The following is a 25,447-nucleotide window of genomic DNA, read 5'->3' as shown; positions in this document are numbered from 1 at the left end:
TGATTTGTTTCGTGCAAGTATGCTATGTATGTATGTATATCGCTTTTAATGAAAATATGTCAATTGTGGGGGGATTAAAGAATTTTTCATGAAAATTAAATACTTAGAACGTTTACACGTAGATCGTTCGGATTTATATAGTATATATTAATGTTTTTAAATAAACATCTTCGTGTACTTTTTTATTATTCTAAATTTGGTGCATTAATTTCATACTTTGTAAGTGATGTCGTTTCAGACAATTGATCTCGTTCACACGCAATTACATAAAAATTCACGTCTAATGTTCCTATTAAATCTTTACCTCTAACACAAGAACTATCGAATCAGTTAAAATGACTGGTGTCGAATGTTTTGTGTTTACAATTAAGCCAAGTAATTAAAACAATTAAAATCAGTAAGCCCTTGTTGTACTATTCATTTATTATTTTCATCAATCACAACGCAATTTTTCTAACCCATTATCAATTCCAAAGTATGTATCTACTTTCATTCAGCCTGCACAATCATTCCCAAAACATTCAACTTGCAAATATAATGAAAACGGAGGAGACGTTAAAAATCTCAAATTAAAGAAGCGCGAATCTCTCGAAACTACTCATATTTAAAACAGCAACAATTTTGCTTCCTTTTTTAATCCGCCTGTTATCGACCAAAGGTAAAAGGGAAAGGGGAAGACGGTTCACTTTGAAAACGAGGATTTCAGCTCTAAAAGTTGAGGAACATCGATTTGGTGAAAATTAATTTTTCCCGTTGCCAACGAGTTAAGGGATAGCGAGCTCTTGAGCCGGATGGCAGGCTATCAAGTCTCGAGGGCGGCGTGGTTAACGCACATATACGCACGCACACGCGTCCGCCAATGTGGCAGCCCCTCTTTTACGACTCGCGGCACGTTTAACGGCCGACTAAGCTTTTTAATAATTCGCCGACCGGTAATTAGTTCGTAATTTAATGAGGCGGCCGTAAAACTCCGCCTAGGGCCACCCGAGCTCTCCGACCGCCCCGTAATTACGTCTCCGTATATATTTCACAATATAATCGTCCGGCTCTCTGGACGAGGTTCTGTTTTCTGAATCTTCTCCCCTTTCGCGACCGGAAGTGGCGGGGAGAGCGTTCCGGAACGACCGGATTGCTGAAAAGGTACGTTGACAACGATGCATACAGCAACGGGATTGACTACAGCACACTGTGTCGTAGTATTTTTTAACGTTAAAACTACCGTCAGCCTTTAAATATACGTTCGAATGTATTATATATAAATGAGTATAATTAAAATCAACATTGTGAGAATAAATATAAGATAATTCTGATTCGCCGTTTTATTAAAAGTTAAGATTGATTTTATATATGAATAATTTTAGTAATTTGGTAATTTATAAAATGTAAAACCGGTTTCATTCGATAGGTAGATTGGAATATCGAGATTTGTCTCAGCGACCAAAAGAAACTTGAAACATTCTACAAAGGTTAATCGATGCAAAATCAGATTATACCACGCCAAACTCCACAAAATTCCCTCATTAAATGCAGGACTTCGAGGTAGACGTTGTTCGTCGTACGAGCCGTGTCTCGATCGCTGCTATCGATACACTCGCCGTGTTACGCGACGTATAGCCCCTCATCCTCTCCGGTGCCCATATTCATCGAGCATATCGCGGTACATCGTGCTGGGAACTGGTGTAGGATCGAAAATACGGCTAGCCTATTTTCACCTCGGCCATAATTCAGCTATTATCGATAGCCAACCGCGGCTATACACCAGCAACACGTGTAAGATCGAAAGTAGGCAGGATCATAGGTCTAGCTCGAGCGGTTAACAAGATTCCTACACGCAATCTCGAGGCCGTTTCAGTAAAGGGGTTAGCCGTACGTGTCCCGCAAGGGTACGGCGTTTAACAACTCGCGATAGCAGCAGATTCTCTCTCTTTCGTCTCCTTCTATCGTCCTTTCGCTGGAATATACGGCCACTATAAATCAGTGGTTCGATCGGGGACGGCCAGTCGGTTGATCGTCTTCTTTTCTTCCTCCTCTCTCTCTCTATGCCATCTTTCGATCCTCTTCTCTGTCTCTTGGATATCTCTGTGTTTGACCTTCCTGCCGGTCCTACCGATGCCACGCCACCGGGACGCCCATTAACTGGCTTTTTTGCGTTGTGTAATGACCTTAAAGCGCCCACGGTTTACGAAGCCATTCGTTAAGGCCGGCGCGGCGCAACGGACCGCGCGTTGGTAATCGCGCGAGAATGCGCCTCTCCGCAGGCATTCTTGCGTACGACTTTTTTCTTCTCTACTACCTTCTTCCTCTTTTCTTCTTCTCTCCTCTACACTGCTTATTTTTTTCATTTTTCCTATATACGATCTTCGTCCTTCTTCCCTCTGTTTCTTACTTTCACGCTCTTATAGAAGTCTATCCAGCGGTTCTCTGTTATCTATTTCTTTCTAGTTTCACGGTACGTCCTTGTCGCAGCCCGATCCCTAACCACTTAGACGGTTTCTCTGTCTGACCCATTCCACGCACACTCCACCGCCTCTTTCTCCTTCCGATTCTCATTCCCTGTCGTTTTTCTTGTTACAAGGAGGCGGACGCAAGGGAGCAGCAGCTGAAGAAACGGGCGAGATAATAGGAAAGAAGCCCGGCACCGAAGAGCCCGCGAAATAAAGCGACGATCGTAATCCACCACTGGCTTTTCAATTACCAGAACTGTCTCCCCATTTTCCTGCTAGTTCGTCCCCTCTCCTCGATGCTTCTGCTTGTTCGCTCTCTACGTTTCAGCTATGTCTTTCTTCCGTCTCTGTCCTCCAAACTTCCCTATCCAACGTTTCACGCAGCGATAAAAATGTCTCCTCATCCCCTTCTTCGCTCTGTATTCGTAGATAACGCGAAGACACTTTATGGCAAGCTATTCTGTATGCTTCTTATTCCTTTGTCGTTTCTTTCGCCGTTCTTCCATCGTTTACCATCCCGTTCCAATCTTTTTATCCTTCTTTTTCTCATTCGTTTTAGTTTCTTATTTTTCTCGTCATAAGCAATGTTTTTTATTTCACCCTGCTCTTCACCCCCTATTTCCTGCTCCGATCGAGCAACGAGAGTACTCTGCCGGCCTCCGACACGACGTGTCCTTGAGAAATCTCGTAAAGCACCACTCAGCGTCGCTCCGAAAATCAGCGAAAATCTGGCGTTCTTCTTCCACCCTCGCACCTCGTCAACATCTCGACGATGGAGCCTGAGTATTCTTCGACGATATATTGCGGTCTCCTGACAATTTCCTATCCGTTCTCTCTCTCTCTCGCGCGCCACGTACTCGAGTTTCTCGACTCGTGTGCCACGTGACGTAGAATGTCTCGAGGAGCAAATACGTTTTAGCGATATAGAAATAGCGGCGGAATATTTATTGGAATTTGTATCTTGTTTCGAAAGCGATACGTTTGATGCGATCGATAACGATGATAATTAGATCGGATGTTTATGCGTCTATTGGAGATTGAGTTCTTGTTATTACCAGTTCGCGTATTTCAAACGTTTTATAATTAACAGCGTTTTACGACAAAAATTCTTTCGACGGATATATTTCATTATTTTCGTCGTTTTTCGAATACAGAACAAACACGTCCACGTTCGAAGCAACCGGTTCGAAATCAATTGTTTTCAACGATCTATTCGAAGTTATTATCAGTTCATATGATTCATGTATCTTATAATTAGCAGTATCGAATCTTTTTCTTACGATAAAAATACCATTGACAAGTATATTTCATTTTCTTCGTTGCCTTTCGTACATACAAAAAACGATTTCCATGTTTTCAAGACAATTTTTTCGATGATTCAATCGAAACTTATTATCAGTTCATATATTTCATGTTAGAATTTAATCTTAAAGTTAAGATTAATAATCTGCGGAAGACACAATGTTTGTGTTAAAATAATAATAATAACAGTGATATTTATTAAACAGTACTACAGAACCAGATGTATATAAGCGAGTGATATAATTAACGACGTATGAAGAATGTTGATTGTTGGCCAATTACTCTCAGACTAGACGTAGGTTGTAACCCATGATCCCTTAAATATTTTGAACCCCACTCTCTATACAGTAATGAGTATAACGTGTGTAAGTGTCCTGTTCAAATGCCTGTGTGGGTGTCTGTGTAAGAGTATTGTGCCTATGCGTGCAATATCGTTGTATTCCAACATTTTATATATTTTGTAATTACCACTATCAAATTTGTATGTTGCGACGGAAGTTCTTCTGACAGATAATATGTTTCATTTTCTTTGTCGTTTTTCATATACAGAATAAATATTTTCGCGTTCACCAAGTCTCCTGTTCCAAGTCAATTTTTTCGACGATCCAATCGAAACCGTATGTGCAGTTCGGCAAGTACCGCGTGCCACGAGAAAGTTAGTTATCGACGAGACAAATTCAATCTGCGAAAAATATCTGCCCCTCCTGCCACCGATTATAGGCAAGCGCATATCACCGGGTTCTATCGTCGGTTAAGGTCAATTTCCGCGATCCCACGTTCTCCCATGGCCGCCTAATGGAAAAAGAAGGCAATCGTCGCGGTTTCTGTATTCAATAAAAGCGCGCGTATCTATAGAGAAATACGTGTGCTCTCTACCCGTGAAACGCTCGTGTACCGCGACCGAAACAGAGGAAAACAAAACGAGAAAGACAGAGAAGATATGAAAAAAGGAATATTGGGAAAAACGGAGATAGCCCGCGGACGCGAAGGAACGGGCGCAACGAAAAACCGGAATACCGGGTCCGATTCGATGCATATTGCGTTTCGGTGGGCGTTTTCGCGATAGCGATATACCGCCGTAAAACCGTCGCTGTCGTGGTTAGAAGTAATTGGCCGCAACGGTAACGTGAATGGGAAGTATGGGAACTGAAGCCGCTTCGAGCTCGGTTCGAACGATAACGATAACAATAATATCGATCACCCGGGGACGGTTTTTGCGGACAAGGGCAAGAGGCACGAGAGGGGTTAGGCGTGCAACAGGGAGAGAGAGAGACAGGAGGGTGAGTTGAGTGGGTGGTGAACTGGGGATAGGCAGAAAGCAAGAGGAAAGAGAGAAAGAGAAAGCGTGTCGAGGGTGGTGGCGAGACACTCGAAGCGCGTTGTTGCATAAAATTGTAAAGCCCCGGACTCGACAGTGGCGGCGTCGCGCCGAGATAGCTGCAAACAGAGGCAAGTTAATTTAAAAATGCAAATTCCACCGCAGGGCTGCTGGCTCCGCCGATGAGGGACGGTTAGTAGAGAGGGGGGAGGTAGAACGAAATGGGTTGGGTGACAGTGAGAGAAAGAGACGGAAAACGAGAAAAAGAGGGTACGATGTTGTGCAGTGGTCCAGCAGAGAGAAAACAGAGGAAAAAACAAGCTCGGGACTGGGAAGAGTGAACGCGCGCCACGATATTTACGTTGTACCTATAAATCATCCTGCCGTGAATTTTTGTACGATTCGCGACATCGTTCGCCGCGTGTAGCCGACAGACGGGGCGGAGAACGTTCCTGACACGGGGCGGTGTAAGATAAAGATTCTGCTAAACGATGGATCTCGAGGTAATACGCGGTTAATTCACTTTGCGTGATTGGAGGCTGACGTTTAATATCTTTTTCAGAGACCATTTTCTTGTTTCTGGTACATCCGGTGTATGATGAGAATCGTTTATTATACGAGAATATCGATGATTTCAATTACATTCGATTACATAGCGGGGAAAATAGATTTAACGTAATAGATCGGTAAGATTGATTTAATTAAAACGGTTGTTTTGATAAAACGAACAGCTTGATAATGATTTATCGAAAAATATTTCATACAGAGATATTATTAATTTCAATCAACTGATGGAAGCGAAAATTTTAATGAAACAGGTTAATAGAATTCGTTTAATTAAAATAAAAAAGAAGTTGATATTTCATCTTCTATATATATGTATATATGTATATTGTAGAATCTTATTTGAAAATTGTTTATCTCGATAAATTTCAGAAACATCGTGATAATTGTTAATTGTTCAACATGAGTATATTTCCTAAATAGAACGTTGGAAAGGAGCGAACTGTTTCCAACGATTAATTACTCGCTGTAAGCGAACGTAGTTCGAGCGTACCACTGGTCAAACAGCGGCTGTCTGACTAATAAATGTTCGCAACTACTTGGGCGCATCGGGCAATTTTGAATCCTCTTAGGGAAGCACTTTTACTTGCGTCGACTTTGGGAAGCTTACGAAAATGCTTCGCAACTAATTTCAACCTTAAAAACAACGTATATAGCGAGCAATCAACTTGATACAATTAAAAAGAAATACATTTTTATTTTCACACTAATCGTTCCCATTCCTATTTTGTTCTTTCAAGTCTTTTCATGACTCATCTTTCTCTTTAAAAGTCTGATATGAGATTACAAAAGTATTCTTTCTCTCGTTTTCTGTCATCTCTTTTCTTTTATAAGCCAACTCTACAAATTTGCAAATCGAAGAATATATGTAATTTAAAATCTGGTCGAAGTTTTGTAATCAAGATTTTTACGAAACTTTGAGAAGCATCTTTGAAATCTAAAGGGTAGAAATAAACCGAATTGATATTTATCTATTTTGAAGAAAATGTATAAAGTACATACGCGTTGCGATCTTAAATTTTCATAGTTTGCATCTATTAAACATAATATGCTAATTAAGATAATAGACAATTAAAACCTAACGTAGCTTTATCAAATGGCTTTATCAAAAGATAGCCCATTGAAAATTGCTAATAAAGGAAGACGATGTAATACTTGCTGAGAAATAAAAATCTCCAGAGTTGCGCGTTCTCCTTCTCCTTCTCCGGAAAAATGAAGGAGCGTAACCGGTCACGTAATATTCGTCCGGCACCATATTTCTAACGGCGCAATCACAGCCTCGAAATGAAATTTCTCAAACCGCCGCCGACGCGCGATTCTTTCGCTTCAACAAAGTGGAAAACGATCGCGCGGTTCGCTTCTCATTTTCCTCCTATCAGGTGCACGATTCTCACGGTCGAAACGTTGTTGGAAAAAGGAAGAAAAGAAGTGCGGCATGAAAACGAGGAAAGGGAAGAAGAAAGAGAGAGGGGGCAGGGGTGGAAAAAACAGATTCGACTCGAACGAGAAAGAGCGGAAGCGAGCATTTGGATGGAACAGCACAGGCGGAAATAAAAGTGCGCGCGTTCACTAATTGCGGCGATGATGGATGCACGCGGTGACCCAGTGACACGTGGTTGATTCCAGAAATCGGTTCCAGGTATTCCCGACGGGGCCATTAAAAATTCCATGCATCCTCGAGTGAGGTCGCCGTCCAATGTAATCACAGGAACCGGCGAAATTACACCTGCGCGTCAACTTCTCGATGAATCTCCTTCATCCGTATTGCCCGCCGTGATTTCGATAAGTAAATTAATGAACGTTCGAAGGTAAAAAATAGCTCGTATCACGACTGATCGGGTTTTCAGATCATTGAAATCCTTTATCGTGTACGGGATATTCTTCGTTGGAATTATTCTTGGTAGCTATTCCTTAAAATACTGGACCGATGGTACTGACGAGAATATCAAAGTTAGCTTGCTGATTCTTAATGAATCAAAAAATGTTTAGCGGATAAAGTGACTACCCTCCGAATAATTTCTATTTTCGAAGTCGTATTTGAAATTCAGAGAAGATTTGATTCGTTCAATGGCTAAATGTATATGCAGTTTCGCAATTAAAATAGACACCTCGAAAATTATGTTGATGACCGATAATTTAACGATAACTAGAAATATATATTACTACGAAAGCTTGAACTGCTCGATCATTTTATTTATTCAACTATACGATAAGAATCAATCTGATGGAACTTCCTTACTTAGCTCCTAAACTTTCTCGCTAGATAAAATAAAAACCTCACACTCCTCTCACAGATAACTACGTACTCCGCAGTCAAGGTTTCACACGCTAGATTTACCTTCGATACAGCGACTCTCGATAATTCGATTCGACGATCGTGTCGTCATTCGCCAAAAAGCGTTTGATCCGCGTATACTCTTCGACGTCGATAACCACGAGTCGCTTCCTGGGTCGAACGATCCTCGTTCTCGTCTCGGGTTGAGAACCTCTGGGTGCAATCTTGTACCAACTGGGGTTTGCGGGGTCTTGGGAGACGCGACTCCGGTTCGTAACCTCCTCTCTCGGGGTCCTGGCTACGACGAGGGTGGAGTGAGGAATAGGGAAACAGGCAGCGTGGGTTGGTTGAGGTGGAATACCGGTAGGGTGAGTAGTAAGGAGACTACTTGCCGAGTAGAGGGAGGGTAGAAAGGAAGGAGGAAGGAAGGAGCACAGGCGTGGGAGGATGAGGTAGTCGGTGGCTTGGGATATATCCGTAAGGTCGGGGACTGGTTCGGTGGTATGGGTGACGGTAGTTGGGTTGAGACGAGGCGCCGTGGTGAAGGAGTCGCTCACTCACTTACCACCTTCATAGCCCCGACCACCAACCCCAATACCACGCACACCACCGAACTTCCTCTTTCCCTTCCCTTGTCGACACTCGCTCTCTCTGTTTCTCTTTCAGCAACTGCCACCACATCGTCCCTGTCTCTCTGGTTGCACCTTCTCGGTGCCTGGCTCCTGGTTCTGCTGTTGGCTGCTGCTTGCCAAGTTGCCTGCCAGCAGACCAAGTCGTCCCTAACACTACAAAGTCTATATATCTACGGTGTACCCAACGGCCCTCTCCCCCACGTCTTTCCGCTTCTCACTCCTTTTCAGGCCACCCCTTTGAGAGGTACGCGGCCCCCCATATTGATCGTGGCGCGAACCCTCTTTACCGGAAAGGCTGCTGCCGCCGTACGATCCCGACGGGCTAGGTGTAAGTAAACTTACGCGAATGAAGGTTGGACTGCCGCTCCGTGTACACACGTACACGCTCGCACTGGAGAATACCGTGTACTCGGAGCGCGAGGACGGTACGTGGCAGGAGGTGAGAAATAGCAGGGAGAGAGGAAGCTTCTCTCGTGACAGAGCATCGAGTGCTTTCGGTATTTCAATGGCGAGAAGGAAAACGATGCGTTTGCACCGGGGTAGATAAGGCCGCTGAATACACCGCCGGGAATCGAACGTATTGTGCAAGGGAAAAAGTGGCTCCGGGTGAAACGTGTACACGATGTGTCTGGTAACCGAAGCCGGCATTCGCACGTCTACCTTGCGTGCTTTCGACGAAGCATAAGTAGAAAGAAAAACACGTATCAAATGTAAATAACGGAAGAGGCTCGAACATCCATTGCCAGACGTGTTACACGAAACGATCGACGTACGTTCGGAACATCGTTTCACCATGTCTAGAAGGCAAAAGTGTGCATAGTCGATTTTCCGAGATAGAGGCGAACCAGTTGTTGGCGAAAAAAGGCCAACAGCCACATAAAAATTCTATGACACGTCGGAACTTGGGCTACGACGATTCATACGGGGGTTCCTTTATCCGCGTGAGGACTGTTACTCCCAATTCTACGAAACTTATCTCCCGCTAACCATCTCCGTTCCGACATAAATCCAAGATCTTCGAGATTCCTCGCATTTTTATGATAATGCCTCGCCTCTCTGTATTCTCGCAATATCTCTTCCGTTCTTCTTCCTTCGAGAAAGAATAGCAAGGATCGTTCTTGGAAATATCCAAGCAGTCGAAGTCTCCTTTTCTTCTCTATGCTTTGTGTGTGTATATTTTCTTCTACCGTCGATTTATCCAGGAAAAGGAACGAGCCGGGAGACATATACACAGCTCTTGTCTCTCGACGAACGCTTTCCTTTCTAGGAACGCGACAGTTGTAACCGGACCGACTCTCCTGGCTCCTGGCCGGATAAATAGTGACTGACCATTACGTGGTAACGAGGAGAAGTACGGTATCTCGTTTTGCCCTGCGAGAGTGGAAACGGATCCCACTTTAGCTGCTTTCGTTCTAGAAAAGTCGAGCGAGAAGCACATAATACGGCTCCTCTGGGGATTCCTTCCTTTGAGAAGTCGTTCGAACGCGGCCGTGTGCGTGTTTTCTTGCATCTTTCCAGGGAATTCGTTCTCTTTCGCATGGCCACTCAGCCTTCGCCCCCTTTTTATCGAGTGAACCGACTAGTCTCCGGCTGGAAGCTTCGTCAAGCTGAATTTTTCGATGTCGCCTCGATTGTCTTCGCCGCGTGCCAGAAACACGCCTTTTATTCGTCCCGATATTATCTGAGAAACGCCATTCGTATCTGCTTACCTGGAATTTTTTTCCCCCAATTGAAATTTGAACGAATTTGCAGAATTTATAAGGCACCAGAAGCTTCTGATGAATCTATGGACATATTGCTCGTTACTGTGCCGCGTATTCTATTTGTTTAGATGTATTAAACATAGCTGTACGTTCCTAATTATAAAGATCTGCATGGCAAATTCTATCCTACTCGATATTAATGACCTATTATCACATTGCACAGATTTAATTATTCCTTCCCGCTTCAAACATTAAACGTATAACCTTGATTATATCAAAGATGCACAAAGCAGATATCAAAAACATTTCATCCTAATCGATAGTCGATTATACCGAACAAATTTAATTACTTCCTGATACCAGTATAATATACATAATTGCAAAGGTTTGCTTAACAAATTCCAAAAACGCCTCGTCCTACTCAATAATAACCTTTCAATAATTATCACACTGGCCAAATTTAATTATTTCTCCTCATTCCACATATTAAACGTATAACTTTATAATGTCAAAGATCCACAAAGCAAATTTCATCCTACTCGACAATAATAACTTACCAATACAATTATCAGCCCGTGTAAATTTAATTATCCCCTTCCGTTGAATTTAATCATTCTCTGCATTCCCCTCGTAAAGTTAACCACACGCGAGTCTCTCGAAAAAGAAGCAGCCATCTAGTGGCTTCCTAAATCACTGCAGAGTCGCCCTATTTCATTTCCTTTTAGGCAACGCACGAGTCCTATGGACGCGGAAAGGATGATACCGGGGCGTCGGGGTAATGGACCGAGCCAGAGGTGGCAGTGGATGAGAGACGAAGGGTAATTGAGAAGAGGAGATTTACTTCGGGGTCGAGAGAGGCCGCGAGAGAGGGTAGTTTACGGTGTTGCTTCGGATGGGGACAGAGAAGTTATCAGGGGAAAAAGGCTCACGGTCGCTTACGTGGATGAAGAGGGACGGTGAAGAGAGACGTCGCCGTATCGACGACAAAACTGTCGCTCGTAAAACTTCCTGTCGATAATATCTTCGACGCCTTTCGGGACCTTCGTATCTCTCGATGGTATTGGCGTCTCCGTTTCCCAGAGACATTTTCGGCGCGCATTCACGCGCAACCCTCTAGACTGTTATCGTCTCTATTCTGTAGGGGAGAAATGTCGAACAGAGGGAGAAGATAGGTTTGAGAATTAATAGGCACGCAATAATGGAGAAGGCAGAAGCGTGAATTTATCTAAATCGCATTCTTTGTTCGACTTCTTATCGGTGAAGTTGGGTAGTTGAAAAATGTCACCATGAGGATTGTTTTCGTGGACACTTTAAGGAAGAAAAGAAATTTTTCTAATTTTTTTTTTTAAGCTTCAACGAAACTGTTTTTATCGTTTAATTATTGTAATTGTTCTTGATCGTTTCTTTGGTAGAAATAATTTCGTTCGTTTGAAAAAAAGATGTAAATAATTATTTTAATGGAGAATACCGTTCAGTTGACATTATTACTCGAAATGATGGTATTTGATAAGTGTATAATTTATCTAGAATTAAAACTGATCGTTAAAAACGATTTTGAAACAATGGTCGTGAATACCTGTTAAATAATCCAATTTTCTCACGTTATCGAGTATTACTATATTCATATCGAAACATTCTTTTCTTACTATACATTGTTTTTGATTTATTGTCAATTTTACTATACTTAACTCAAACTTGTATTCATTAAAATCACCTAACATTTGAAAAACGTTGAATTAATCATATTATATTTACTACTCAATTAATCAATTAACTGCAGTTAATGTTCGTAACACGTTACAGAAGTATATTAGAAAAATTATTCCTTATCAGTATCAAAATATCTTGCAAGCATCTGACGAATCCAAAATTATATTAACCAGAAATTCTAAGTAAAACAAAGAAAGGAATATGGGAGCATTTCACGAACCGTCTACGAGACAAATAAAAATTTTTCATCTACATTTTCACGGCTAACACCGTTTCAGCCGTGTCGATGATTTTTCTGTATTATTTGCTCTGTTGCTTCTTCACGACGACGAAGCAAGAAATTGATGGAGGCAGAGACGCGTAATTCAATTGCCCCTCGGTGCATCGACGGGCAAATATTTTATTTAATCGTGAGACAGAGGAAATGGTTTAAGCTTTTCGTAATCTTTCTGCCGAAACGAAGAATCCCCATCTGTCAAAATCTTCAACGAAATTGATGAGATTTGGAGGCGAATTGTATACAATCCTGGAATGACTTCTCGTGATAGATCTTGACGCTCGTTTTACGGCTTCCTTTACCCTGGTTGCTCTTCTCCGGGAAAGAACGTCTTCCGGCAGATGCACGTTTCGATGGATATCTAACATGACAGCGTATCTTTTATACCGCAATATTTGCGGTCTCTGATAAACGATTGATGATATCACAGAGACGATTTGATGGATTCGATAAAAGTGTACGGGAAAATATTTGCCCCTGCTGTGTTTGAGTTACAGAAATTGGTTTCAGATATTGAAGTGGCAATACAAGTTGTATTTATGATGAATCTGACGCGAGGATTAACAAAATAGTAATCTTAGAGCGATCTAAAAATTGTCTGTTGGCGATGACCGTTCTTCATTTGTTAGCAAAGATCTCAATTTTATATTTAATAAATATCGCACACAAGATGTACGTGCGATATGATTAGTACAAGCCTAAACAAATTTTGAAGTACTATACTAATTGATACATTAATTATAAAGAATTAACAAGGTACCGTTATTTCTCGTTGAGATTATTCGAAAATCACGCGGGTCATCGAAGTCGTGATAATGGTAATCAAAGTGTCTTGAGATTATGGCAGTATCATCAAAGTCGTGAGATTAACGATCAAAGTCATTTAAAGTTCTCAGGTGTAAACATTATCTTCGATTACTGCCAACATAAAAACGTACAAAGATCAATATAACCACTAGCTAATAGTAAAATAATATTTCGTTTCATGCGTTTGTCTGGTCCTCTTAATGTATTCTTTGCTTACATTGTTCCAGAGAAGTTCGATATCGCCAGCGGAACGCGAAAAATACAGTAGGCCGCGATCACCCGATCCCCAGCATCACGATCACCTGCCATTGAAGAAGATGAAAAAGGAGCAAGATAAAGACATAGGCCATGTAGGTATCTAGGATGGTTCTCCATGTTCTCTGACGAATAGTATACCTTATTAAAACCGTACGTTTTCCTCGATAGCAAAGCGATGGTGAAAAGAGCGACCAGGACTTGGTAGTAGACGATGCCAGCGAAGGACCAACGAGCCCGACGGCGAATGGCACAACGTCTCCTAGAGAGAATGGCCTTGACAAACTCGGACCATCTTCGGTGCCTTTGAGCAGCCAGGTTAAAAAAGAAGTGCCACCACCGTCGCCAAGGAGTGGTACCAGCAGCAATGCGAGCACACCTTCTGCTAAGAAGATGGAGGAACGAGAGAAACCCACCACACCGATCTCGAAACCTGTCACACCCACGTCTGCGGGTTTGTTATCTATTTTTTTTTCTTTTTTTTATTTTTCAAGCGTGTATATAATTTGAAATGATTATGAGTATGACAATATGTAACGGGACGATCAATGTAAAAATCTTATTCATTATGGTGTTGTAGTAATAATACTATGTTCAGGAATTCTTCTTCGTTAAGGTTGTTACGATTGTCTAAAGCATTTTCGCTTTTTCTTAGTTTCGTAACAACAAAATCGTTTGTAAGAATAAAATGTTAATCTCTTTATCGCTGGTGTTCGAACGTTTCGTTACTATTAATTTCGTTGCTTTCAAAAATTCCCAAATAATTCTGTGAGTTTCATATAAATGCGATAATTTTCGTTCTCGTTTGCTTTAATTCGCTAGTATTCAGAATTTTCGTATCAATCAAGTTTATGGAAAATACTTGGCAAGTCTGACGATAAATGTATGGTCGACAGGTGGTAGCAGCTCCGGCTCCAGTGGTCTGAAACCATCGAGTTCCAGCAAACCACTGGTCTCGGCTTCGGCGGTCGGCCCTTATCCGCCACACTATCCGCCGCCACATCATCCACCCGCAGGACCTCATGTGGACGTGCTGGGTTATCCTTCGGCCCTGAATGGATATCCCGCAAGACCGCCTCTTCAGCAACTCTACGATCCTCACGGAAGCATGAGGGCACCTCTTGGACCTCTCGGTGTACCCGGTGGCAAACCGTAAGTGCTTTTCTCCGGCCTTGATGAATTTCTTCCTTCAGGACTCTAACACGTTCATTTCCACCCATAAATTTCGAAGAGAAAGTATTTACACTATCCTCTATAAGTTATGGCATGCTTGCTCGGTACACTTAGGGTACGTACAAATTGATGTTGTAATTGCAAAATGAAATTATTTACTGTCCTATATTGTTTATACATATTTTATTGTAGCTTGTTTTTAAAATTACCGATCCGTGACTTATGGACGAAAGTGTATATTTAAACTAATAATAAGAGTAAAAGACAGTTGTCAAAGATTTGAAAATGGATACTGACGAATGAATAATCTTGACTTAATAGACAATATTCAATCTTACTTAATCGTACAGTATTTCCTTCGTATCAACTGTGCAACCAGCGGTTATTAGATAATCACCGTACTATATTTTCTGCACACCAACTACCTACGACCTACACAATTAGTAATTATTAAATAATCCACATCTTGTATCGATCTAACCGTCTACACGATTCATCCATCAGCACCATTAATCATCGCTTCAATCACATATAACTAGAGGAGCAAACAGAGTCATTGAAAATCACGGAGCTCGTCCATCAAGAAAATCCCAAGTACCGCAATTACGAGGAATAACGAGCGTAAAATTCCTTTGTCTTACAGTGCGTACAGTTTCCACGTATCGAGTGAAGGCCAGATGCAGCCGGTTCCGTTCCCTCACGATGCTCTAATTGGACAAGGAATACCGCGTCATGCGCGCCAGATAAATACCCTGACACATGGCGAGGTGGTGTGCGCGGTAACGATCTCGAATCCGACTAAATACGTTTACACCGGTGGCAAAGGATGCGTCAAGGTCTGGGACATCAATCAGGGCGGTAGCGGTAGCGCGAAACACGTTTCGCAGCTTGATTGCCTGCAACGAGACAACTACATCAGGTTGGTTAAACGTTACGTTCGCACAACGTCGTATTAACTTTCCACGCCGTCTGGCAAACGCGAGATTCGCCGCTGAATAAATTCTGATTAGCGTCTGCCCTTCCGCTTCTACGAACGTCATTGCGGTCTCGTTTACCGAATCACGATATGTGTAATTTCGACCTTTGGAGAAACACGCTAGTTCAGTCACTTAGCTAGTTTGAAACGACGAAACAGCATCTTATCTTGACTTTGAGCGTTAATTGCTTTGCAATTCGACGTATCCAGGATTGCTCTTAACAAATTTGCAACTGTGTTCTGTGCTAGCGATAGACATCGTTAATTAATTACATTCATTTCGATTGACGTAACGTGTGATTATTTTCATTCTTAAGCCTATCGCTTGCTACTGTATTTATTTAACGTGTTAGAAGCTTGAATTAGAAACAAAGATATAATAGAAATGTATATGAGCATGATAACTTATTCATGAAAAATTGAATTGGTAATCGTTGGTCGTATAAATAGATGAATGTTAATATTTGTTTTGCAATCTTTGCCTTCAGATAATTTCCATGATGTATATTTCAAATGTACTTAAAATATAAACACTACGTATCGCGCTGCTTTTCACTGATATTCCATTTAAACTGCATGTATGTAGCATTGTTTATTTTATACGTGCAAAAACATGAACAGCTTGAACAGAAATTCGTCGGATTTCGATGACCTACATGACGTTTAATATATTAAACAAATCAAATAATAAATATCAAATAATGATTGATAAACACTTTAAATAATAAATATCCAAAGTAAAAAACAAACAGCTTTTAATTATTCCATTCAGTAAACTGATACCGTTTTCTCTTTTGACAAACAGATCGGTGAAATTACTACCAGATGGAAGGACACTCATCGTAGGTGGTGAAGCAAGCAACCTAAGCATCTGGGATCTGGCGAGTCCAACGCCAAGGATCAAAGCTGAATTGACGTCGAACGCGCCAGCGTGTTACGCTTTGGCAATTTCACCGGACTCGAAGGTCTGCTTCAGCTGCTGCAGCGATGGTAACATCGCTGTCTGGGATATACAGAACCAGTCTTTGCTCAGACAATTCCAAGGTCACACGGATGGTGCATCCTGCATCGACATCTCCGCGGATGGTTCGAAATTGTGGACCGGAGGATTAGACAATACCGTGCGTTCGTGGGATCTTCGGGAAGGCAGACAACTTCAGCAACACGATTTCACCTCGCAAATATTCTCACTCGGTTATTGCCCAACTGGCGAATGGTTGGCGGTAGGAATGGAGAACTCAAACGTTGAAGTCTTGCACGCCACGAAACCGGACAAATATCAGTTACATTTACACGAGTCTTGTGTACTTTCTTTACGTTTCGCTACCTGCGGCAAGTGGTTCGTCTCAACTGGCAAGGACAATTTACTGAATGCGTGGCGTACACCATACGGTGCCTCGATATTTCAGGTAAAATTTGAAAATCCATCTCTATTTCATTGGATGTGATACAGGGCACGTTATGATGAGGTGGTTAATTGAATTTAATTAAATTTCAATCAAATTTTCTGATTTTTCGAACAATAAATTTCGCACAATAAAATAAACGAAAAGTTATGACCAACAACGTTTGCAGATTGATTGCTATATCAACAAACCAGAAAATGAGAAAGAATATAATATATTATGATGTGTTAGAAACTTCTTCATATATCCAGAGTCTAAAGTCCTTACGTATCAGTATTTCTGTGAATTTTTTAGCATAACATTTTACGACCTCGTTATATCGTAGCCTGTACTATACATAAATTATGACAAATTTAAAAAGCAAACTGATAGACTTTTCTCTTTGTTGACTTAAATCATCTCCAATCAATTTTGCAGTATAATGCACATACTTTCTGTTATTGTATACATATAGTCGAGATCTAATAATAATAAAATAATTTGATTTTATTACAGTCGAAGGAGTCCTCGTCGGTGCTCAGTTGTGATATTTCTACGGACGACAAGTATATCGTGACTGGTTCGGGTGATAAGAAAGCAACAGTATATGAAGTGATATACTGAACAGTCAACTGGGCGATACATTTAAAGATACTGAATATTGTCAAATGTGTTACGCTTTTATAACATCGGTGCGTAAAACAAACAAGCTTAAAGACGAGAAAAGACGGAAGAAGTCTATTTCAAGAATTGCACGAAAAAACTAAGAGGACAAAGAAAGGAAAAACAGTTCTTTTGTGAATCGATGAATGATACGTTAGCGTGTGTTATATTTGTTAAATTTGAATCACGCGCAGCGGCTTCCGTGTTACATGAGAGAGAGAGAGAGAGAAAGAGAAAGACCAGAGGAAGCTGCGAGCCGAACTGAAGTTACATTATATAGATATAAATATATATAAAGGTGGCAGAACGTTTTAGCTATTTAAGATTGTATAGAACATATGTTATAAATACGCTAAGAAAATATGATGAATGGGACTTTTATGCGTGACAATGTTCGCTCGGATGATTGTGATCCGCGTGTTCGACTTCGAAGCGGGAAGTCCCTTGTGTAATATGTTACTAGTGTAATATAGAATTTTACGATAAAACGTTCGTGCGACTGTGAGAGATGCAAAGTGAAATGTTATTGGCATTTTCACCGCGCGTGATGTCCTCGTGCTTTACTATGGTCGACGAAAGAACGAACTGAGATGCCTGAGAAAGAGAGAAAGAATTGTACGTACGGAGCACACCACGATCTAGGGTGTAGACCGGTCAAAGTAGGAATGTGTGTGTCGTGTTACAGAATTTTACATAAATATACCGAACACACAACAATGTAGAAGCAAGAACGTTTTAATCCGAGGATAGAGAATGTAGGTCTATATCGAATCGATGTAATTTCGATCGTGCTAAGATGTGTAAAGGAAGCTGGGTTTTTTGCGCGATCCTGGATATTTCCATTACGAAGAAGAGTGTAGAAGGAAAAAAAAAGAGCGTATCCCCGAAATTTGTACTCATATAGAAAGTTCAGTTACGAATATTTTCGTTCTTTCGTTGCTGTTCTATATGTCGATATTACAGCTACCACTCGTAACTATATGTTCTGCGGTAACTGTGAGAAATTGTGAAAGGCACGAAAGCAGGCTGACAGGAAAACAACAGTACGTTTGATCTCTTCACTCATTTTCTGTAGGAAATACGCGTAGAACAAACAGAAAATTTTTCAAGAGTTTCCCATCGCACTGTAATTGGTACCGGTACCAAAAAAATCGCTGTATCCTTCACAGGGCACTAATTTATAAGACATCGTGTATCTCGTTCGTTTTGGATCTCAAACCGATTTTTGGTGGAAAATTGTTTATCGAATCAATTTATTTACGTTTTTACGATAAAGAATTTTAGTACTATTACATGTTAAAATAAAATGTGATCATTGTTCTAATAATGAACTATATATTCTACCGATCTATTTGTGATGATCTATTTGTATTTTACTGGTTTTGAATCTCTATGATTGGATATACATGGTGAACTATATACGATGTACTTTACTTATTGTACCGTTCGCGAAGGAATTATAGTTTTACAATTGTGTAAAAAAATTTGAACGTACCCAATGAAGATTAAGATTTGTTAGAAGAATGAAACATGAACTTTAAAAAAAGTTCTCACGGACGCGTATCATTACTGCCATTACGAGGCATCAACGCTATTAGTCGTATTCACAAATAGAATCATATGGGCTACTTACGCTGTTAGACACGTTTCTTCGCGAGATGTTTATGCGAGAATATTTTGTGAGTGTCGCACACGGCGATCCCATTGGTTTAATTTGTTAGCGACTCGATCAACGAGAGACACACGTACATTGTGATTGATAGCGATATCGAAAGCAAAAAAAAAGAAAATTGCGCCACGTACACGCGGTTAACGATTTCTTCGATGCCTGTGAGAACGGCGTATAAAATTGATAGGGTACTAGGTAATTATTATTCGGATATTCAACGGTAAAAGCAGGGAATGCATAATGGAGATTTATATTTTGTTACAGGAAGACAACACACGTTTTACATTCGCTGTGATCGTCGTAGAATCGACGCTGTATACTGCCGCGAGAATAAAAAAAATTAAAAAAATTAATACGAATTATACGTCGCAAAAATGAAAAAAAAAAAAGATATAGAAAAAACATAGAGAAAATAGAAGGAAAAAGATGTGTAAAAAAACAGATAGATTTTCGACGAGCACAGCTCCGATGATAGACCAATAGAAACAACGATACCTCAAGAAGACTCAATAGTTAATTATCTCTTTAATGGATTAACTTGTACAGAATCGATATTCTTTTACAGTGACTAATTACGCATACCCGCATACAGTTGCATACACACATACACACAGATGCACTAGGAAGAACAGAGCAAAATCGTGATTCGACATCCGCAATTTAAAAAGAAAAACTAAACAGCTCTCTGACCCGCGTTTCATTGGATTGTGTCTCCGTGCTCGTAATTTGCACTCCTTGTGTACGAAAGCGATGAGAAATATGCGTTTCCAGCCAGAACAAGAAAAACAAAAGACAAGTGTTAATCCTTTCCAAGCACAGTTCATGTTGTTCCTATAGCTACGCGAAGATTGTTTCTTTCGACAATTAAATCATCTATATCTATATACATACGTGTGAAGTTTTATTATCACTAATCTCTCCATTATTCCTTTCGTAACGTCTGATTTATTTTTAAGGAAACCGATAATAAAAAAGTTAAGAAAATAACGATTTACTACTTATAAATATAAATAAAATTTATCATTTAAATACTTCGTAATATATAAACTCATATAAACTCACCTGTATAAATATACAAAAATAAGAAACTAAATCTCACATGTTCAGTCAGGAATTAAGTGTTTAGGACCGCTAGTATTAGCATAAAATACTAGGAAAAAGTGTCCATATGATTTACCTTTTCGTTATCCACAAAAAGTTTTATAATAAAAGAAAATCGAATAAATCGTTCAGTTTGTATATATAGTGTAAATTGATGTGCCGGTTAGAGTAAATATTACAGGGAAGAGGTTCAATAACTGCATGGATAGTACCGCCACCACGTAGGTAATTACTCAAACTGATAACTATACTAACCTACTCGAATTTAGCGGAACGCATCAATATGGCCTCCGGTAGCTGGCTCGTCTTCTCGCTCGCTAATTATTTAAGTAATTTCGGGAAACGTGCGAGTGTACGTTGAAATAAACACTTGTGCAAAATGAATATGTCAGTAGAGAAAAAGAAATATCCATCGGCGCTACCAGCAAATTGGCCGATTAGGGAAGAAGCCTCGAGAAAAAGCCAAAATCAGTTGTCATCTACTGGAAAAGTTGACGTTTATTATTACAGGTACGTCTTTCATTTTAGAAATGTATATCTTTACGTTACATATATGTTATATAGGAAGTGATAGATACTTGTGTTGTGCGTTCATTATGTATCGATTACAATCGATGTAGGAACATTTAGTGTCGTTGATTCTAACCTCAGTAATGCATGTTTATGACACCACGAATGTTTCTTCCAGTCGCGGAGTCAGGAATGACGCATCGTTAGTACCACCGATAAGGCAAACTGCATCTATATTCAAACAACCAGTAACCATTTACAAGACACAGGAAGGAAAAGTGAGGGACGGCAAGCATGTAAATCAAGAAAAACCAAAACAGGTTAACATTTGTTATTTCTCTTCCTTATCTGTACATACACATCCGATAATCGTATTATAACATATCTTGCCTATATTTTCTAACCTTTATATGTGTACTCGAAGGAAAAACATTTCTCAAGTTTGAAATTGTTTTGTCTCATTCATTACGTTGTTTATCAGAAGTTTGTCATTTAGTAATAATTGAATCCCTTTATATGTAAAAATAATATTCCAAATGATTATTGTAACAAAAGTACAAAGTCATTAGAATGTATGATTTAATTATTGGAATTTGATGTCCCCTGTAAATTCTCATGGTTCAATCATCAAATCATTCGTTTAGGAAGGAGCCGATAAGACTGATGGCAAATACGGCTCCCAAGATAAACCTAAGCAGGTAACATATTGCTCGATGTACTTATGGAATCATTAATGATTATGTGATTTTTTATATCAATGAATGTACAATGTTTTACACAAAGTGTCTAAAAATAGGCATCCATAATTATCAGCTAGTTTTTAAGCAATTACGTATTGCATGTGTCATTATAAAATCCTTTGTTATGTGAACCTTTCATAGAAATTGGATTCATAACAAACATGTGTTTAATGTAATGTGTAAATTATTAAGTTCTTCGCTGTTATGCATTCTTTGTTTTTTATGAGTCAAAATATAATGCATTTAATTTATTTTGTAGAAACTATGATATTTAAGTGTATATTATGATTTTGCTTGCACCATGAAGCAAATATTGCTTTTTTAATTAAATTATTCTTATGCGTGTTAAGTATTATATTATTTCATATACATTAATGTTATGGTCTTATATAAATACTTATCATTAATTGTACATAAATAATCTTTTTGATCTTACAGTTATTTTGGGAGAAACGTTTGGAGGGTTTAAGGGCATGCGATCCAGATGGCTTCGAATTCGACGCGATGGACTTACCAAAAAGTTTGAAGCCCGTTGGTCCGTATATTACAGAAGAAACGTTGCTTCAAAGTGTTGCAACTGCGTTACACGTTTCGTCTCAACCAGTCACGGGACAAACGGGTTCGAAGACAGCTTTAGAGAAGAATCCCGGGGTATTTCTTAATCCCGATCAACCCCTCGTACAGGTAGAATAGATATTTAGATACCAAATAGGGTGCTATGTATATTAAAATCAACTCGTGTTACGTGTAACATACAATTGAGCACACGATCCAACACCCTATTACGGAATGTAAATAATTATGTACTGGAGGTTTGAAAGGGTATATCGACAAAGACAATAGAGACGGTGTCAACCAAATTTTTAACGTGACTATTGTCAAAGCAAAATCGATAAATTGGTTCCTCTTTTGTTCTAGGCAGTCTCGATAGCTGACGAAGACATCAAAAGACAAGAGGACCGTGTAGCTCTTGCAAGAAAAAAGCTACAAGATGCTTTACGAGGAATTCCTTCATAAGTTGTACAATTTTCTTAGTTATATTTTAATTCGCTCATCCCTAGTCCTAAGTTCGTTATAAATTATGTCATACCAGTTTTTATAATAAATGTTTTGTAAAGAAAGAAAAAAAGTAGCTCAGTACTATACGATAAATACTCCGTTATAAACTAATCGTTCTAAAATATCGTATCGTAAGAAATTCATGCATTTGTACAATACATTTGCAATGTTATTATTCTGTAAAGTGCAGCAGACAGTTATTGGTATATTTAAAGAGTTATTCGCAATTGCAGGGAAAAATGATTCAAAACCGTGATAAAATCGTGTTGGACGATGGATGAGGGGTTCGAGCATGTCAGCTGTTCTTTCATAAAATCCAATTTCGCTTTTCGTTACGAGCTGCTGATAATATTAACGGTTTGAGTACCGCGGTCATTTGCCATCTGCCCGGATTTTCGATGTGTATTCAGAAAATTGAGAAGGGTCGGTCATGAGAATTCAGCGATTCCTCGGATTCGACAAACTTAACGGGAAAGAAACTGCATCTGGCTTCACACGGACCGGAAACGAGGCCGCACGAAATGATCCCTGAAGCGAGTGGTTCTGTGCGAGAAAAAGTAGAAACATGCGTGCAACCGAACCATATGCCATTTTAATATATTAGCCATTAGACGTACTTGAATTATTCAAGCACGCGACACTTCGTCTTACCTATACCAACGTCTTTTGATTTTATATCTTCACAATGAAATATTCTACAAAGAATCAGAATTTATCATCAACGAAAACAATTTTTTAACGTGTAACGCTTAATCTTTCCTGGAAGAAAATTTGACTGCCAGTTCCAAATCATGGTGTATTTAAGTTAGGACTCGTGCAAAGTCGTGTATAGTCTAACGAGAGGGAGAATGGGTCAACTATGCATCGACCTTATACGAAAGTTCCACAGAACGCGAAAGTCAGTGACATCGACGATGCAAGAACAAGCACCTTCATATACGTACACGATATCAAGGACATTCTACCGTCTAATATATTCCTAAAACATCTTTCTCAGCATCACAGAGACAGTAACTTTGTGCCATGTAGTTTTGTAGGATGTAATATGGCCGTATGGGAATGGGTGCGTGCCTCGGGGCCCGCACAAAAGAATGCTCGGGCAGGTATACCGACGTCGGTTTTCAGGTAAGCCAGGTGGTAACCTCTTTTTTCACTCTATCTGCCTTCTCTGCCATTCTCCGAATCCCGACCTCCGTCCTCTTCTCATCATCGCTCAACAGCTGTTTCCCTGTTCGCGAAGGGTCGTTTTCCCTTATTTCTAAATGGTTAGAAAGAGAAAGAGAGCAAGAGTGGACAAAGAGAGCTATGATAGACATACATGCACATGTCCTACTTTAAATTGTTATAATTCGCCGAACACGTTTGTATATCCCTGCCTAATCGGCCTTACGTGTCTCCTTTTTGGACGCGTATACTCGTGTGTGCGTGTTATACCGGTGAAGGAAGTCTGATCGAGGATGTGACCCGAATATTCAGCACACATTGTCAAGGATACGCTTGTACCATTCGACTTTTCAGTGCTGCTGTCGAAGAGATGCGAGGCTGATTGTCGTGCTATAGCAAGTAGTAACGTAATATGAAGTATAAGATTTTTAACCGATGATATTCAACGAGAAATTAAGAATTCATTTAAGAGTTGTATGAATTAATGGAGTCTATATAGACATATCGTCGAGCACCTATAAATACGCCACAAGCATATGAGTAGTTTTTGTATGGATATTTTTAATCGCTTATCCGAGAATATTATCAGTTTGCCGTAGAAACTTTCGCGAACATTCTCAGTCTGTCTAGATTATTCTGGAGTTTACAAGGAAACGATTTCATCCTTGTGTGTCTAAAATGTGTTAGACATTCCTTATTAGAAGTTCCTTTGTGTATAAATACAAATTGTCATAGAATTATAGACATAACTTGTAACTAGAACAAAAATATGTACAAACCACTTTTGAAAATGAATTTTTGCATAAATATTCCCCAATATTTTGAAATGAATACGATTATATTTATTTACGTTGCAATGCAGAGATTACAAAACTTCGCAATTCTAGCTTTTATCAAACACACGACATTGGCGTACATATTTCGTGTTATTAACGGATTAATATTGTTTATATATTGAAGAGTAGAGAAAAGCAACGTAAAAATACCAGTATCGTAATAATTGGTTGACAGTTTAAGTTTATCGGTGAAAGTTAATTTTAATCATTCCATATTTGCGAAACGATAGGTTTGCATCTGTAGAAACTTGTTTGTCTCATTTTATCAAGTTCTATTTGAAGAATTAACGTACCACCCGTAAATTTCAATACGTCTTAACACAAATTAAATGTGTATTTCTCGGATAATCGTAAAAAAATGGTAATGTTTCACTTTCGTGCGCCATAATCCGCAAACGTACATACAATAAAACAGATAACAAGGCGAGAACAATCGAACGTATTAAACTGTATTCGTTTCATGTGGACGTAGCCGGTTCCGGATAAAACTTAATCCCTGCTTAAACGCCGTTGCGGTTGATAGAATATGCGCGTTTGCGGTTGAACGCGTCGAAGAACTTGTAATCTGAGGCAAGAAGATCCATGTATCGTTATCGCGAGTCTCCCGCTGGAATTCGAACGAAACTATCATCAGGTGTCATGCTTCTAAGCCAATCGAATTCGCTGAAATTAGATTTTGTTGTTTCCACGACGAGACACGTGGCAAACGTCAATTAGAAATTTGAATCTCGTAGACCTGTGCTGGTTTCTTGGTTTCTGTATTTGTTTATAAAAAAAGGGGATCAATATTTATCTTTTATTTATATTTATCTTATCTATATGAATTTTATAGAACTTTCCAAGTTCTATAAAATGTTGTTTTTAAGAAAAAAAGTTTAACCAGT

General features: G+C 39.7%; 2 protein-coding genes across 8 annotated transcripts in view; both read left to right on the top strand.

Annotated features, from left to right (window-relative positions):
* LOC139986502 (protein groucho) overlaps positions 1-20,039 on the top strand; it is a 154,412-nt gene extending 134,373 nt beyond the window's left edge. For 4 of the 5 annotated variants that reach the window (XM_072001890.1, XM_072001926.1, XM_072001908.1 and 1 more), the window contains 6 exons: positions 13,260-13,382; positions 13,459-13,741; positions 14,184-14,439; positions 15,104-15,379; positions 16,242-16,845; positions 17,338-20,039. In XM_072001890.1, the coding sequence (XP_071857991.1) occupies positions 13,260-13,382; positions 13,459-13,741; positions 14,184-14,439; positions 15,104-15,379; positions 16,242-16,845; positions 17,338-17,445 (1,650 nt within the window). In that variant the 3' untranslated portion in view covers positions 17,446-20,039. The remainder of the gene's footprint in view (positions 1-13,259; positions 13,383-13,458; positions 13,742-14,183; positions 14,440-15,103; positions 15,380-16,241; positions 16,846-17,337) is intronic. The other variant, XM_072001899.1, reaches the window with a different exon arrangement.
* A 466-nt stretch (positions 20,040-20,505) lies between these two features.
* Mbd-like (methyl-CpG-binding domain protein 2) lies at positions 20,506-22,633 on the top strand. 3 transcript variants are annotated; one of them, XM_072002116.1, is made up of 5 exons: positions 20,506-20,764; positions 20,943-21,084; positions 21,409-21,462; positions 21,943-22,155; positions 22,423-22,633. In XM_072002116.1, exons 1-5 carry the CDS (start codon positions 20,634-20,636, stop codon positions 22,519-22,521), a joined length of 639 nt encoding a protein of 212 aa, XP_071858217.1. In that variant the 5' UTR covers positions 20,506-20,633; the 3' UTR covers positions 22,522-22,633. The 3 variants fall into 3 exon arrangements, with proteins under 3 accessions (XP_071858217.1, XP_071858207.1, XP_071858226.1); XM_072002106.1 differs by having other exon boundaries at positions 20,507-20,764; positions 21,943-22,188; XM_072002125.1 differs by lacking the exon at positions 21,409-21,462 and having other exon boundaries at positions 20,511-20,764; positions 21,943-22,188.
* The last annotated feature ends 2,814 nt before the right edge of the window (positions 22,634-25,447 follow it).

This window comes from Bombus fervidus, chromosome 1 (genome assembly GCF_041682495.2).
Source record: "Bombus fervidus isolate BK054 chromosome 1, iyBomFerv1, whole genome shotgun sequence".
NCBI lineage: Eukaryota > Metazoa > Arthropoda > Insecta > Hymenoptera > Apidae > Bombus > Bombus fervidus.
The sequence above is the reverse complement of the archived record's forward strand: the minus strand, read 5'-3'. Positions and strand labels throughout refer to the sequence as shown.